Source organism: Cyprinodon variegatus, unplaced genomic scaffold (genome assembly GCF_000732505.1).
Source record: "Cyprinodon variegatus isolate N-32 unplaced genomic scaffold, C_variegatus-1.0 Scaffold24, whole genome shotgun sequence".
Classification (NCBI taxonomy): domain Eukaryota; kingdom Metazoa; phylum Chordata; class Actinopteri; order Cyprinodontiformes; family Cyprinodontidae; genus Cyprinodon; species Cyprinodon variegatus.
The window spans coordinates 2,273,487-2,285,716 of record NW_015150477.1 but is presented as its reverse complement, the minus strand read 5'-3'; the positions used below and the strand labels follow the sequence as shown (position 1 = coordinate 2,285,716).

The following is a 12,230-nucleotide window of genomic DNA, read 5'->3' as shown; positions in this document are numbered from 1 at the left end:
CTTACATTAGTACATTACTTTAATGATGTCATTTCTATGGATGTATATGCCTACAGGTTTATTTTGGCGGAGGCTTTTGTTTCTCTTTATGTTCAGGTGAATTTATTTTGGAAATTGGTGGTTGGTTTGGTTGATGTTAATTAGTCTCTTTTGTGTGTATTTGGTTGATTTATTTATTGTTTTTTGTCAAATTGTCTGAAATAAATTCTTGAATGAATAAAATTAAATGGATTTTTTAATTTTTTTTGTATTAATGCTGGTTATTGCTTCCTGACTTTAACATATGTTTGATGATCTAAAACCTTTAAATGGGATAAAAAAGCATAAAAAGAAGAAATCTATACAAGGGTAAATACTTTTTCCGTCTCATCAAAAAGATATGAATCATGTGAATCAAATCCATTCAGAATCTCCGTATGGAATACAGAGGAAATAAGATTAAACCAATTTGAAAACAAAAGCAAGTTAAAGAGAACAAAGACGTGCATGTCACAGTGGACTGATGTAAATGAATTAGGATAATATATCCATTCTGTTGTCATGTGAAAACATCAATGAAAACATCTAGATATGATCTCAGACTGAAAAGAATGCGTAACCCTAACTAATATGCAGAGCATGACCTCACACAGTCCTGCTTGGCAGATAAAAGGTAATATCAACTAAATCATCTCCATTTGCAAAGCTATTTTATTGCTCTGATGCATATTTGTTTCTTTGACCGCATTTCATGCACTGTCAGGACACTACAGCAGCTTCCGCGGTCTGTTTACTCATGTTGGAGCGGCATGCTAAAGTTTTCCTGCAGAAAAGAACATCTGAGCAAAATAAATGTCAGGCTAATATCTCTATTTGGTGGTGTTGTTTTTTTAAAGGTCTTACTGGGTTAAAATTAAAGAGCGTACATCTCACCATTGCCAGCATAGGGTAGGCCAGCCCCAGAATGCCTTGCCAGTTGATCCCAGGCAAAAAGAAGCTGTCAGATGATAGGATGGATGCAATGTTAACAGCGATGGTTCCATTTGGTCCGTTTGGGATGGTGACGAGGTCCGTTCCCAGCTCGCCCTCCCAGTTGCCTTGTGTGTATCTGACAGCTACTAAGCGACTAGTTGACTGGTAGGTAGTGGAGCTGCAGGGACAGGAAGAAGCCGAAGAGTGTGAACAGAAGTGTGCAGGTGTAGAGTACCTTATATTAACATCGTCTGTGTCATAAAAAAGAGGGAACAAAGCTAAAGCATAGATGCATCTCAAGAAATTAGAATATCAGCAATAGGTTTATTTCAGTAATTTAAGAACTGAAGCTCCTACAGATTAACTGCAAAGAGTTTTTTTCTGTTCATTTTGATGAATGCTTCCAAAATGAATTTCCTCAAAAAGTTTAATATAACACTACATGATCAATTAAATGATTTCCTCCTCCTGACATGGCTCTCACCACAGTATGCAAAGTCAATACTTGATTTGAGCTTTTTTTTTCATTAATTATGAGACCAATGCTCCTTCTGATGGAGGTGATTAGCCTTCTGTTCTGTTGTCTCTTATCGCCACCGTGGTTTCTCTATTTGCCTGAATCCAACACAGTGAAAGGTATGGATTCCTTTGGCAGTGTGGGCAGGCGTCAAGAACTGCAGGAAACCAAAATTAGGACTGTAATAAAGCTCGTTTGCAGAGGAAGCTAAGGTGTGTGTATACATTTTCCTAGCAGGGAGCATCCTGTGTAGCACCAAAACTATCATGAACTGTGGAAACCAGTGGACTTCTCTAGTCTTCCTGTGGACTCATAATTTCATTAAATGCAAAGTTTAATAAAAATTCAAAGTGGAGTTTTGGTTTAATCCCCTTTATTTTTTAGCTCCGTTGATGGCTCCAATATCTCTGGTTCAGTAGAGAACAATGTCCTGCTTTATTCTGCAGTGACAATAAAGCTGTGTCTGAACGTCCGTCCTAACATCTAAATCCTTCAATCACTATATAGAGCGGGACTATATAGTGGACTTAATAGTGAACTCAGTTAACTGACCGTTCTGAAAGACTTTTCACTCAATGTTGTTTACATAAGTCCGCCTCCCAACTCGGTACCTGCGGCATCTTTGTTATTTGTCGCCGCTATCTGGTAGCGACAGCGAGCCACTGTGACAACAAATCCCATGATTCTTTCCTGCGGTTATCCCTGAGAATTTTTGACTTTTGTACTGGATCTTTTCCTTCCACTAAACTTTCTATTGCTAGGATACAGCAATCTGAACAGCCAGCTCCTCAGGTTGTGGTTTTCTCAGATTCACCCTCTTTGTGAAGTGAGTCAATGACTCTGCTCAGCAAGTGCCAAGTCTGTCTTCACCATGACTGTATGGTAATAACATTTCTGCCATAAAATGTTTTTAATTGGTTGGTTATACTTTTCTGAGGAAATTGAATCAGGATTTCTCATTGGCTGAGGGCCAGAATCACAATAAACAAGAGAAATAGAAATCTGGAAAATCCCTCCATGTTTAATAATTAAGTATTTCCACAAAATTACTTGAATAACTGAACTTTACATTTACTGAAAAGGATATTTATTATTTCTGTGAAAATCTCTCTGCACACATTAATGCCAAATTATGATCTACAACTGTAACAGTCTAGTTATTTTGGAGAGTATGCAGACATTTCCACACAAAGTGTCACTCACAGCTTAGTGTTGAAGTAGCGAGTAATGTATGGGTGTGGAGCCGAAGCCACAGCAAAGTTGCTGCTGCCTGTGTCCACCAGGATGTTGAGCTGAAACACACAAGGAAGAGTTTGCTTTAACAAACAAAGTTATCAGCTACGCTTCCTTCCTTGTATAAATAACTCACTTGGACAAAAAACACTGTAAGAAATGACAGCAGAGAAGCAACCAGTCTACAATAGGTTATGCATTTTATTTCATTGAGGGGATTAAATGGATTAAAACTGAAAAAGAATCCACTGTCTTTGTGGTTACTGCAATGTGACTTCATCTTTTTGCGGACAGAAAATAAAAGATAAACTTGTCACTTTGCTGGTTGTACCGTCTCCATGATCACAAAAACTGCTGTTAAGCAAAGAGACAGATTGTGACATAATTACTTTCTATCTGGTAGACGATCACGACAGCCCTGAGCGGCGGACATGAACATACGCCCTCGCCAGCCGTTTGGGTATGTGTCATGTGTGGAACGGCAAGCAGCGATGGATATAATTCTGTCTTCCAGGCAAGTTAGCTAGCGAGCATCAGCTAATTAGATAGTGGAGTCCTGTCACCTCCTCTGCTCCAGCAGAGGCCAAATCAACCATCACTGAAAACCACTCCTCGCTATGGGAAGGCCCCACAACCACATGTTAGCTCCCACATCTGTGGAAACTCTGATTCCTTCAACCAGCAGGTGAAATCTAAGATCAGCAGTCTTTTACTGTAAGCAGTGGACAAGCAGGAAGTAGCTTAAAATACTAAAAGTGTAGAGGGTGAAGCCAAAAACTTCCTCATACTTTGCTTCTAAACCTGTTTAATGAATGCTTCCTCACTGTTAAGCAAAGGTTTGTGTTTAGACATTATGCAATGATATAATAATCAATGTTTTATTTTATTTACTTGTTCTTATAAAGTTTCAATCGGGTTATGAGTTCCTTCTTTCAGAACTTGTTCTGGTCTCTTCACTGTCATCCTAAAATCCCCAGCATCACCTTGTTCACAGCAGGAATCCGTTGCCAAAACAAGCCAAACAAGCCTGACTGGAAAATACCGGAAACTTGTGAGGAAGGACAGTAAAAGGCACTTTTTCTTGTCTCTGTGTGTGTGTCTCTCTCTCTCTCTCCCCCTCTTGTCTCAGCAGCCTGCAGTTGAGCGTTCGCTGCCTAATTGGCAGCGGCTCCATGGTGGCAATGTGCATCTGCTACCTGTTTGTACCAATTAGCAGATGGGAGAGCTCTCCGCAGCCTCTCTCAGCCCGGCTGTGCCACATGTTAACAGATGCAGCAATTAGAGGCTGATTTGAATAGCGCCTCGTTTAACACCACGGCCCTGTAATCACATCATGATTTAGTTAGCATAATACGGAGAGTGTGACCCAATCGTATTGAATTACAGGACATTCTGGCAACAAATAACCAATTGAAACCAAAGTGGATTGAGCTCTGCTGGCGTGAATAACTGATGTAATGGACTCGCTGTAATTATGCCAGAGAGGAAATGTTTATTGGCCATTTTATCTGAGCAGGAATAGCAAAAGGTGGTACAAAATACATACATTTTAAGTATATCTATGTAAAAACAAAATAGGATTTTTTTTAACGCTTAAAATACAGGAACAGAGGGAGAAAAGACAGAGGAAAAGGAACAGCAGACTAAAAGAGATCAGGTAAGTACATGAAGAAGGAAGAAAGGACCAAGGCAGATGGAAAGGACAGAAGGTTATGAGATTACCAAATGGATTTAGGAGAACTGCAAATATGTTTATGTTCTTAAAAAATCTTACTTTAAATTCGTCAGCCATACCTGGATGGCAAAAAACAAATTCCAGACTAACTTCTCCATACTGCATATACCTGCACAATATTTACAGCTTATAATCAACTCGCCTATCAATCCTAAGTAGAGTTACGTCCAAATAATAACACTTTAGCACAGCATAAACAATAATGCAAGATAATTTACTAGAACTGCCATAGAGGTGTTTCCTTTTCACCCTGCTCCTTTGCTCTGTGTATGGAGAAAGTGACATGAAACAGACCTCAAGCAGCAGTCAGTCATCTGGTACATCAGAAAACATATGTGAGGAAATACAAACATCATTGACTGATCTTCACATGGCTGAACTTCCAAAGGATCAGTGCTGGCTGAATTAGCAGGTTACTAAAACTAGTTATTAAAACTAATGTACATCACCCCCTTTTCATCATTCTGCTTCATTCCATCTCTATTCTCCCACTCTGCAGTATTTGTCAGTTCTAACTCTAACGTTCTGCTCTCTTTGTTTTTTTCTCATAGTAGCTTAATCTGGTCTGTGATTCCATCCTGGAGAGAAATATCAGCTGTGCTGCTGCCATCAACACCTTTGTTGATAGATGTTGGAGCTTGGCCTGTTTTTCCAGTGTAGTCCTGTTTCTCTGACTGTGACTGGCTGGATGTGCTCTCTTCATCCTCTGACATGGGAGCTGGCTCAGAGCGTGTCTGCCTGACTGTGTGTTTCCTGGACGGGGCCGCCTGTGGAGCTGGTTGACAGTTGCCTTTTGTATCTCTGCATCTCTCTGTATCTCTGCTTCTGTCTCCTTGATCTCCAGTCGTCCTCAGCAGATGGCCGCTCACACTGAGCCTGGTTCTGCTGGAGGTTTCTTGATGTTAAAAGGGAGTTTTTCCTCTCCACTGTTGCTACAAACATGTTTGGTGTGAAGGATTGCCTTTGAGTCAATGAGTCAATGCATCAGCTGGTTTTCCTTAGATAGAAAACTTTGAATCATTTTGACTGTATGATCTGGTTGAATTGTCTCTGTAAATCCCAGATGACGTGTTGTGAATTGGTGCTATAAAAATAAACTGAAATGAATTGAATTACACCAAAAGTACCACAACATAAAGTAAGCGATCATCTGCTGATATTCACACCTAAAACTCATTATTTCATCCCGTAAATAAACGAGTTTTGGTATTCTAAGACTAGTTGACTGAATACAGTCCTTGTCTCATCTGCATATTTTATTCTTTTTAACCAGAGATTGAAATATAGAGAAACCAAGTTGTCTGGTCTTTTGTTTTAAAACCTAATGTAATCATTAACTACAGAAAGAGAAACAGGATAGCCTTTTCACTCAAATTTAATCCAACATTTTCATCCAAGTGAAAAAGAAGAACTTAAAATATACTACTGTCACTCAAAAACATTCCTGTATATCCCCTCTGAGAAGCTGTGCATGTCCAAGAGTTTACAGTTGAGTAAAAGCAGAAAACAACCCACTTTTCTCTCACTTTGCCAATGTGATAATCTGACATGAACCCCTGGTTGATTTGAATTAGGGCTGCAAGAAATTATTATTTTTCTAATTGAATAATCTGTTTATTATTTTTTGATTAATAATTGGATAGCAAAATTTTTTTATTTTTTTTTCCCAAAAATAAACCAAGTGAAACTATAACTTCCACTTGAGGAGTTCTGGATACACCATACTGAAAGAGAATTTATTTTTATTTTTATCTTAAATGCAAAATGTTTGTATATTTTATTACAATTTTGCTATAATTACTGCTTTAAGTGGGTTGCTCAGCTATAGGCATGTTTTAAAGTCTCTAAACTCAAGTAAAAGATTAATCGATTGCTAAATTAGTTGACAATTATTTCAATAATCGATTAATGAAGATTAATCTGATCAGCCTCCCTTTGATTGCTGCACTTTTAGAAGAAATCTTTAATTCTTTTGACACCATGATAGAAACAATAGTAAACTTTGTAAAATTATATTCAGTATTTCCGACTACACTTCCCGAATACATCAGTTATTTTCTGGGAAACCATCATAGTAATAGAGGTAAAGAAATGTTTAAAGTTATGGTTACGAAACTGCAAACTTCTCAATCATCCACTTTCTACAGTTCAAATTATATTAATTGGCTGCCAGAGAAAGAGCTGCATACGGTGGACTAATGTTTTTGCCCCACTGGCAGCTGCTGCTGAGCACTGCCAGACAGCTGGAACAATTTTTCTCCCCTTAGTAGGAAGGATCTAGGCTGCCCAGAAAAATGTTTAGTTATGACACAAAGAGGCAGTCATTATGTGCGAACTAAAGGAAAGCCACCCATCACTTTAATCAGTGTTATGAAAGAATTAATGATCCGTTTTAAATGAACACAATAACATGTTAAAATTGTAAAAGTTAAAAAAATAATCCACTGGACTTGGTCCAAGTCTAGTGGATTGTTTTTTTAACTTTTACGGAATGACGACAACCTGGATGACTGAGAATCTTCATCAGCAACATGTTAAATATTTCTGCTTGACATGTTTTATGCTGTACTGTCCTGAAGTTTTGGTGTTTTATTAAAGGTTTTCCTTCAGAGAGAAACTCATACAGACGCATGCCTTCACACATGGCCATGCTTTAAATATTTTAATCTCTTTTCATTGTGGCGCCTGCCTATTAAGTGGAGTGTGAAACTATGAGGAACACTCAGAGATTTCTTATGAAAGATTCACATGGCAGTGTTGTAAGCCAGTTTTTTTCCCCTCCATCTCTTTGTCTATCTATAACTTCCCTTTTGCCTTTTTATAATTTCAAATCAAGCCCTCTTTTTTTCCTGTAGCATGCTAAAAGAAGCCCTGCAGTAATTTATCATTAGTGCTTGCACAATTACAATCAAAGCAAAAAGAAAATAATAGTAATTAATTTTAGGATGCTTTCTATTCTTAAATTAATTTTCAAAGCTGTGATTTTTCTTCATGTTTTTGTTCGTTCCTCTGCAGCCCCATAGCAAGGAAAACTGATAAGCCTCTATGAGACAGAGAAACTAAGCTGCACCACCCAGGAGTCTTTAAAGCTCTGATCTGTTTAACTGCAGAGGCCCCGGGGCCAGCAGGTCAGCCTACTAATGAGATAATTCACCTTTGCTTTAAGCTGTGCTTCAAACGCTTCCACTCGAACACAATGGCAAATGGCTGCCACCCCTAAGGCCTCATGTATTCTTAATTCCCCACTCATGCACATTTAGTCCCCCTTAATCATTAATATGATCTTGTTAGGCACTTTATGTTACAAGAGGAATAAAATGACGCCAGGTTACCCCCGGCAAAATTTGTCTTGCACCTCAAAGAAATGGAGTTGGAGGTAGGAATGACCAATTATTATACCGTTTATGAAGCAATCATGATAGATAATTGTAAAAAAAAATTATAACTGATGTTGGAAAACCCTCAAAAATGTTGTTTGGGTTTTTACCCTGGCTGTTTGGACAGGTTTTCCCACCACGGGTATAATGAAATCTGTATTAAAAGCTATGTTTTCTAGTCATAATATTATTGATAACCATTATTGAACAAACAGCACAGTTTTACAGCACATAATGTATGTGTTGTTGCACTGAATGGCTACTTATGACAATGGGATTTTTTTATCTTTAAAAGGGGAAATCATTTTTGTTGCAGTTCCAGCCGTGGGTGATTAATACACGGCTAAAAATCGGGCATGGCTATTCATTTATTTTTTAATATTTCTGATTTTATTATTGCTTTTACTTTTATAAACTAAAAAGACAAGTCACTGAGCTACTATTTAAGGTGTGTCTAACCCACACCTGGCATGTGACTTTAAATGTTTAGGATGGCTGAACGGAAGAAAAAACTATTTTTTTTTCAAAATCTTTTAGCTTGGGTTGCAATTCAAACAATTTTCAATAGTAAAGTCAAGTAAGAAGAGTACTGCAGGAGCTTGTTGCGGAGGTTTTGGTCCAAAGTTTGATTGATTTTTTTTTGTTCTTTAAAGGAATCATATACTGTTATTAATAGTTTGAGTCAGCTGATTTGTTATGCAATGAGATGGCTAATTAGCCTGCAAAATTATCCATAAAGAAATGTGACATTATATCTTGTTTTCAGGATTTAAAAACCATTTATGCTCCAGAACAGAATGTACATTGGATGAGTGCTGTTTTAATGCATCTGTTACTGCTTATGAAGGTAAACACTATATTTTGCAGAAACAAATTTGACTTTCTGGCTTAATTTGCTGTTTTTATTAAAAAAAAAAGTTGTATATTTCAGTCATTCTCAAAATAAATCTTGAAATTAAGTACATTTTCATGATTGTTTGGTCAAAACAATTAACAGCTTTTAATCTAACCTGAGAGATTTAAAATAACTTAAGTTGTGGCACTGAACATGCAGTACAATCCCTTATTTATAACCAACTACAGATGAAATTGTGTTTTCTTTTTTTTCTTTTTTTTACAGCAAATGTCTGCTGGGAGCTATAGTTTTTTTTTTCTCAGACTGGGGCAGCTCCTTGCTCCATGGGAGCCTCATAATCCCAGTCAGCTGCCTGGAAGGAAACACTCTGGTTCCTCACAGGCAGCATCATGTGAGCTCATGTGAGTTTGGGTCCTTAGAAAATAACAGCTGGTTAGAAAGACTAATAATGAGTCACTTTCCCCTCCTTCATGTGACACAGGAATCATTGTATTTCAAGCATTTTCAATAAAATACAACATTGATTCAATGGAGAGAGAGAGACTGTAGTTCATTAAGTTAAAAGAAAAGAATTAAATAAAACAAAAACATCTTAAGGAAAAGAGTCTGATAATAGACTGCTGTACCTTTTGGCCAGGCGTGCCAATGGACATCTCTATGTAGTAGCCTCTACCTGAGTCCCCCTGTAGATTATTGACCATGTCCAGAAAGTTGACAGTCCCGCTGGGATCAGAGGCCAGAGAGAGGCCGTCTCCATCCGACTTCAGCGCCAGAACCCGGACTGAGGACGAGTTCGCCCCGGATGATAAATTAAACTTCCCCGGGTACATTTTCAAAGGGATTGAAAACTGACATTTAAACGCACCAAAGAAGAAGCTGAAAACAAATACCCGAATGGAAACAGAAGCGAAGTTGGCCATAGTTACGGTTGTTTTCTTTTTCTCCGAATGTTAATAACTGAAATAGTTTTTAGAAAAGTTGCTGCGGAAACTTTCTCTCCTGAGGTTGGGGGCTCTGCTGTCATGTCAGGGGAACAGCAGCTGTTTTGTTGTCGCCATCATGGAAACGCAGCCTTCTCTTCGTCATAAACAGACAGAACATCCTCCTAATGTTTGACTGGCGACAAAAAGAAAGCAAAACTTCTCACAGCCGCGACTTTTTCCAAGGGATTTGTGTCCATCCACACCTCCAACCGCGTGAAGTCTGACGTTGTAAAGGCAGTAACTTCCGGTTTGTACTTTCAAAGTAAAATATAAGCCATTTCTGGGGGGAATTATAAGCAGGGGCTTTCTCCCACAATGAAAAAAAAAAGAACTTTAAAAATGTAATTTTTGACATAAATATCTTACATTATGGTACATATGGGCTGTTATTAACATCAAAACTGTATCACTGCCTTATTTGCGTCCTGTGTGGTTATCTAAAGCTAAACCATAGACCTTTATTCTGAAAGGTAACTCTTTAAACGTTGTTCTACATTTTTTAAATCTTGATACCATTGTGTTAACCATTTCCTTCATGATTAGTGACATTTTATTTCAACAAACTTGCTCTAGACAGATAGAGCACTGAAAAAAATAAAAAAAAAGTTAATTGATTTTTAAATTTAATTTCAGTTAAGTATGGGAGAAAAGTCAGAATTTTGAGAAAAAAAGTCAGAATTCTGACCTTTTTTCCCCATATTAAACTGAAATAATATTTAAAAATCCTTTAGCTTTTTTTTTTTTCAGTGGCCCTAATCCTCTTCCATAGAAATGAACCCATTGGTTTTATGGTAATTAATACATTTCATTTTGTATTTTAAAACATTATTAGACAGACAACAATAAATGTTTCTGTCCAAATTCAGGTTTTCCAAACACTGATATTAAAATTCAAAGTAAATTCATGCAGAATAAACACACACACACACACAAAAAAAATCGGAATTAAATGTATAAAAATGGGTGATTTTGTATCTTAGGAGAGGGTAGTGTGCCTCCATGTATGATATCTAATGTTTATTAAATATTCGCTTCATCTGAACCGCTCACAGCAGGCTACACAAATATAAAGCACTATTAAAACACCAAAGCTTGTGAAGAAACAAGAAGACTCATTTTACACATCTTTTCACCTCTTTATTTAGTGAAATTACCTGTAGTGGGTGGAGTAGCCAAATATTTTACACTAATCCATGAGAATACCATTCAAGTAAAAGTTAAACGTATGGTAAAAATACACTGAAATGTATTTATTTATATTTGTTTTACAAAGATATCCAGGTACCTTATATAATGAGGTAAATATAACTGGTTGCTGCACACCTCTAAACATAATTCATTATGTTGTTTATATTGGAGTTTCTCAGTGTTTCTTTATATTATAAGAACTCCTGTACTACTAAACTAGATATTTTAAGAATATTTAAAAAAAAAAGTAAAATATTACTTGAAAGTTTTCGTACAGTTATTGAAAGAAAAACTGCTTTTAATGCATGTCTTACACAAATACTGTGTTATTGATCAAATTATAGATGGTACTATGAATAATAAATGGTCTGGTACATCTGTTTGATATGTTTCAGTTTTATCTCATATATTTGTTTATAGTATAAAATAACTGAAAGTATAAAGCATGACAAAAAACCTCAGTCCACATCTGATGTGTGTAAATGATTTAAAGAAAGAAAAATGGCTTTAAGTCCAGGAAAGAAGGTGGTTTCTCTCAAAATCTAGTGCAGCTGCTTTGCCAATAAAATGTAGCAAAAAAAATTAATTCTTAATTGAAATCATTTATTATCTAAATGTCCTACAATGTCCACAGTGTTGGGTCATGGTTTTGCTTTTATCCTGATAAAAGGCTTTACCTATCAAAGATTGTGACACTTTAAGGTGTTATTTCTTTTCTGTTGTGTTCCCAAACTTTTGAGCCAGTGACCCCAAAAGTAGCACTGCCATACAGTGATGATCCACTAATAATACATGTAACCATTTCACCCTATATTCATACAAAAAAATACCATGAATTATATCAGTTTTAAAATACATGAATTTAATTTAATTTATCATTTTAAATGTATTTTAACTATCTAATGAGAAATATAGTTATTTAATGTAATATTAAAACCGATATAAATACAATTTAGATCTACTTATGTCATGGTTCATTGATGCCTTTCATGTGAGACAAACATTTACTTTACTTCATCGATCACATTTAAATGACTGTGAAAGCGGACTCACAACCCCAACTTTGGATAACTCTGTTTCAGATTTAGGACATCTGTGATTATGAATTTAATAGGTGAATGTAATATGAATGATCAGTATTATATTATTGGTGTGTTACCTTATGTGTTTTTTGCTGCTGCATATTCTACCATATTTTGCATGAACCTTCACTTAGTTCATATGATCACTCTGCTCCATCTTCTTGATGATGACAGCATTTATGTGCATTGAGGGAACAGATGAGAGTGATAAAAAAAAATGTGGAGGGAAAACACATTTGTAGGTGGAAAGAAAATTATGTTTGGTTTATTTAAATAGGGAGAAATACATTTACTAGGAGAGAACACAT

General features: G+C 36.5%; 1 protein-coding gene across 1 annotated transcript in view; it reads right to left on the bottom strand.

Annotated features, from left to right (window-relative positions):
- bace2 (beta-site APP-cleaving enzyme 2) overlaps positions 1 to 9,856 on the bottom strand; it is a 23,126-nt gene extending 13,270 nt beyond the window's left edge. Inside the window, exons 1-3 of the mRNA XM_015394255.1 lie at positions 9,296 to 9,856; positions 2,672 to 2,760; positions 913 to 1,129 (exon numbers count right to left, since the gene is read on the bottom strand). Coding sequence (XP_015249741.1) covers positions 913 to 1,129; positions 2,672 to 2,760; positions 9,296 to 9,589 — 600 coding nt within the window. The 5' untranslated portion in view covers positions 9,590 to 9,856. The remainder of the gene's footprint in view (positions 1 to 912; positions 1,130 to 2,671; positions 2,761 to 9,295) is intronic.
- Between the last annotated feature and the right edge of the window lie 2,374 nt (positions 9,857 to 12,230).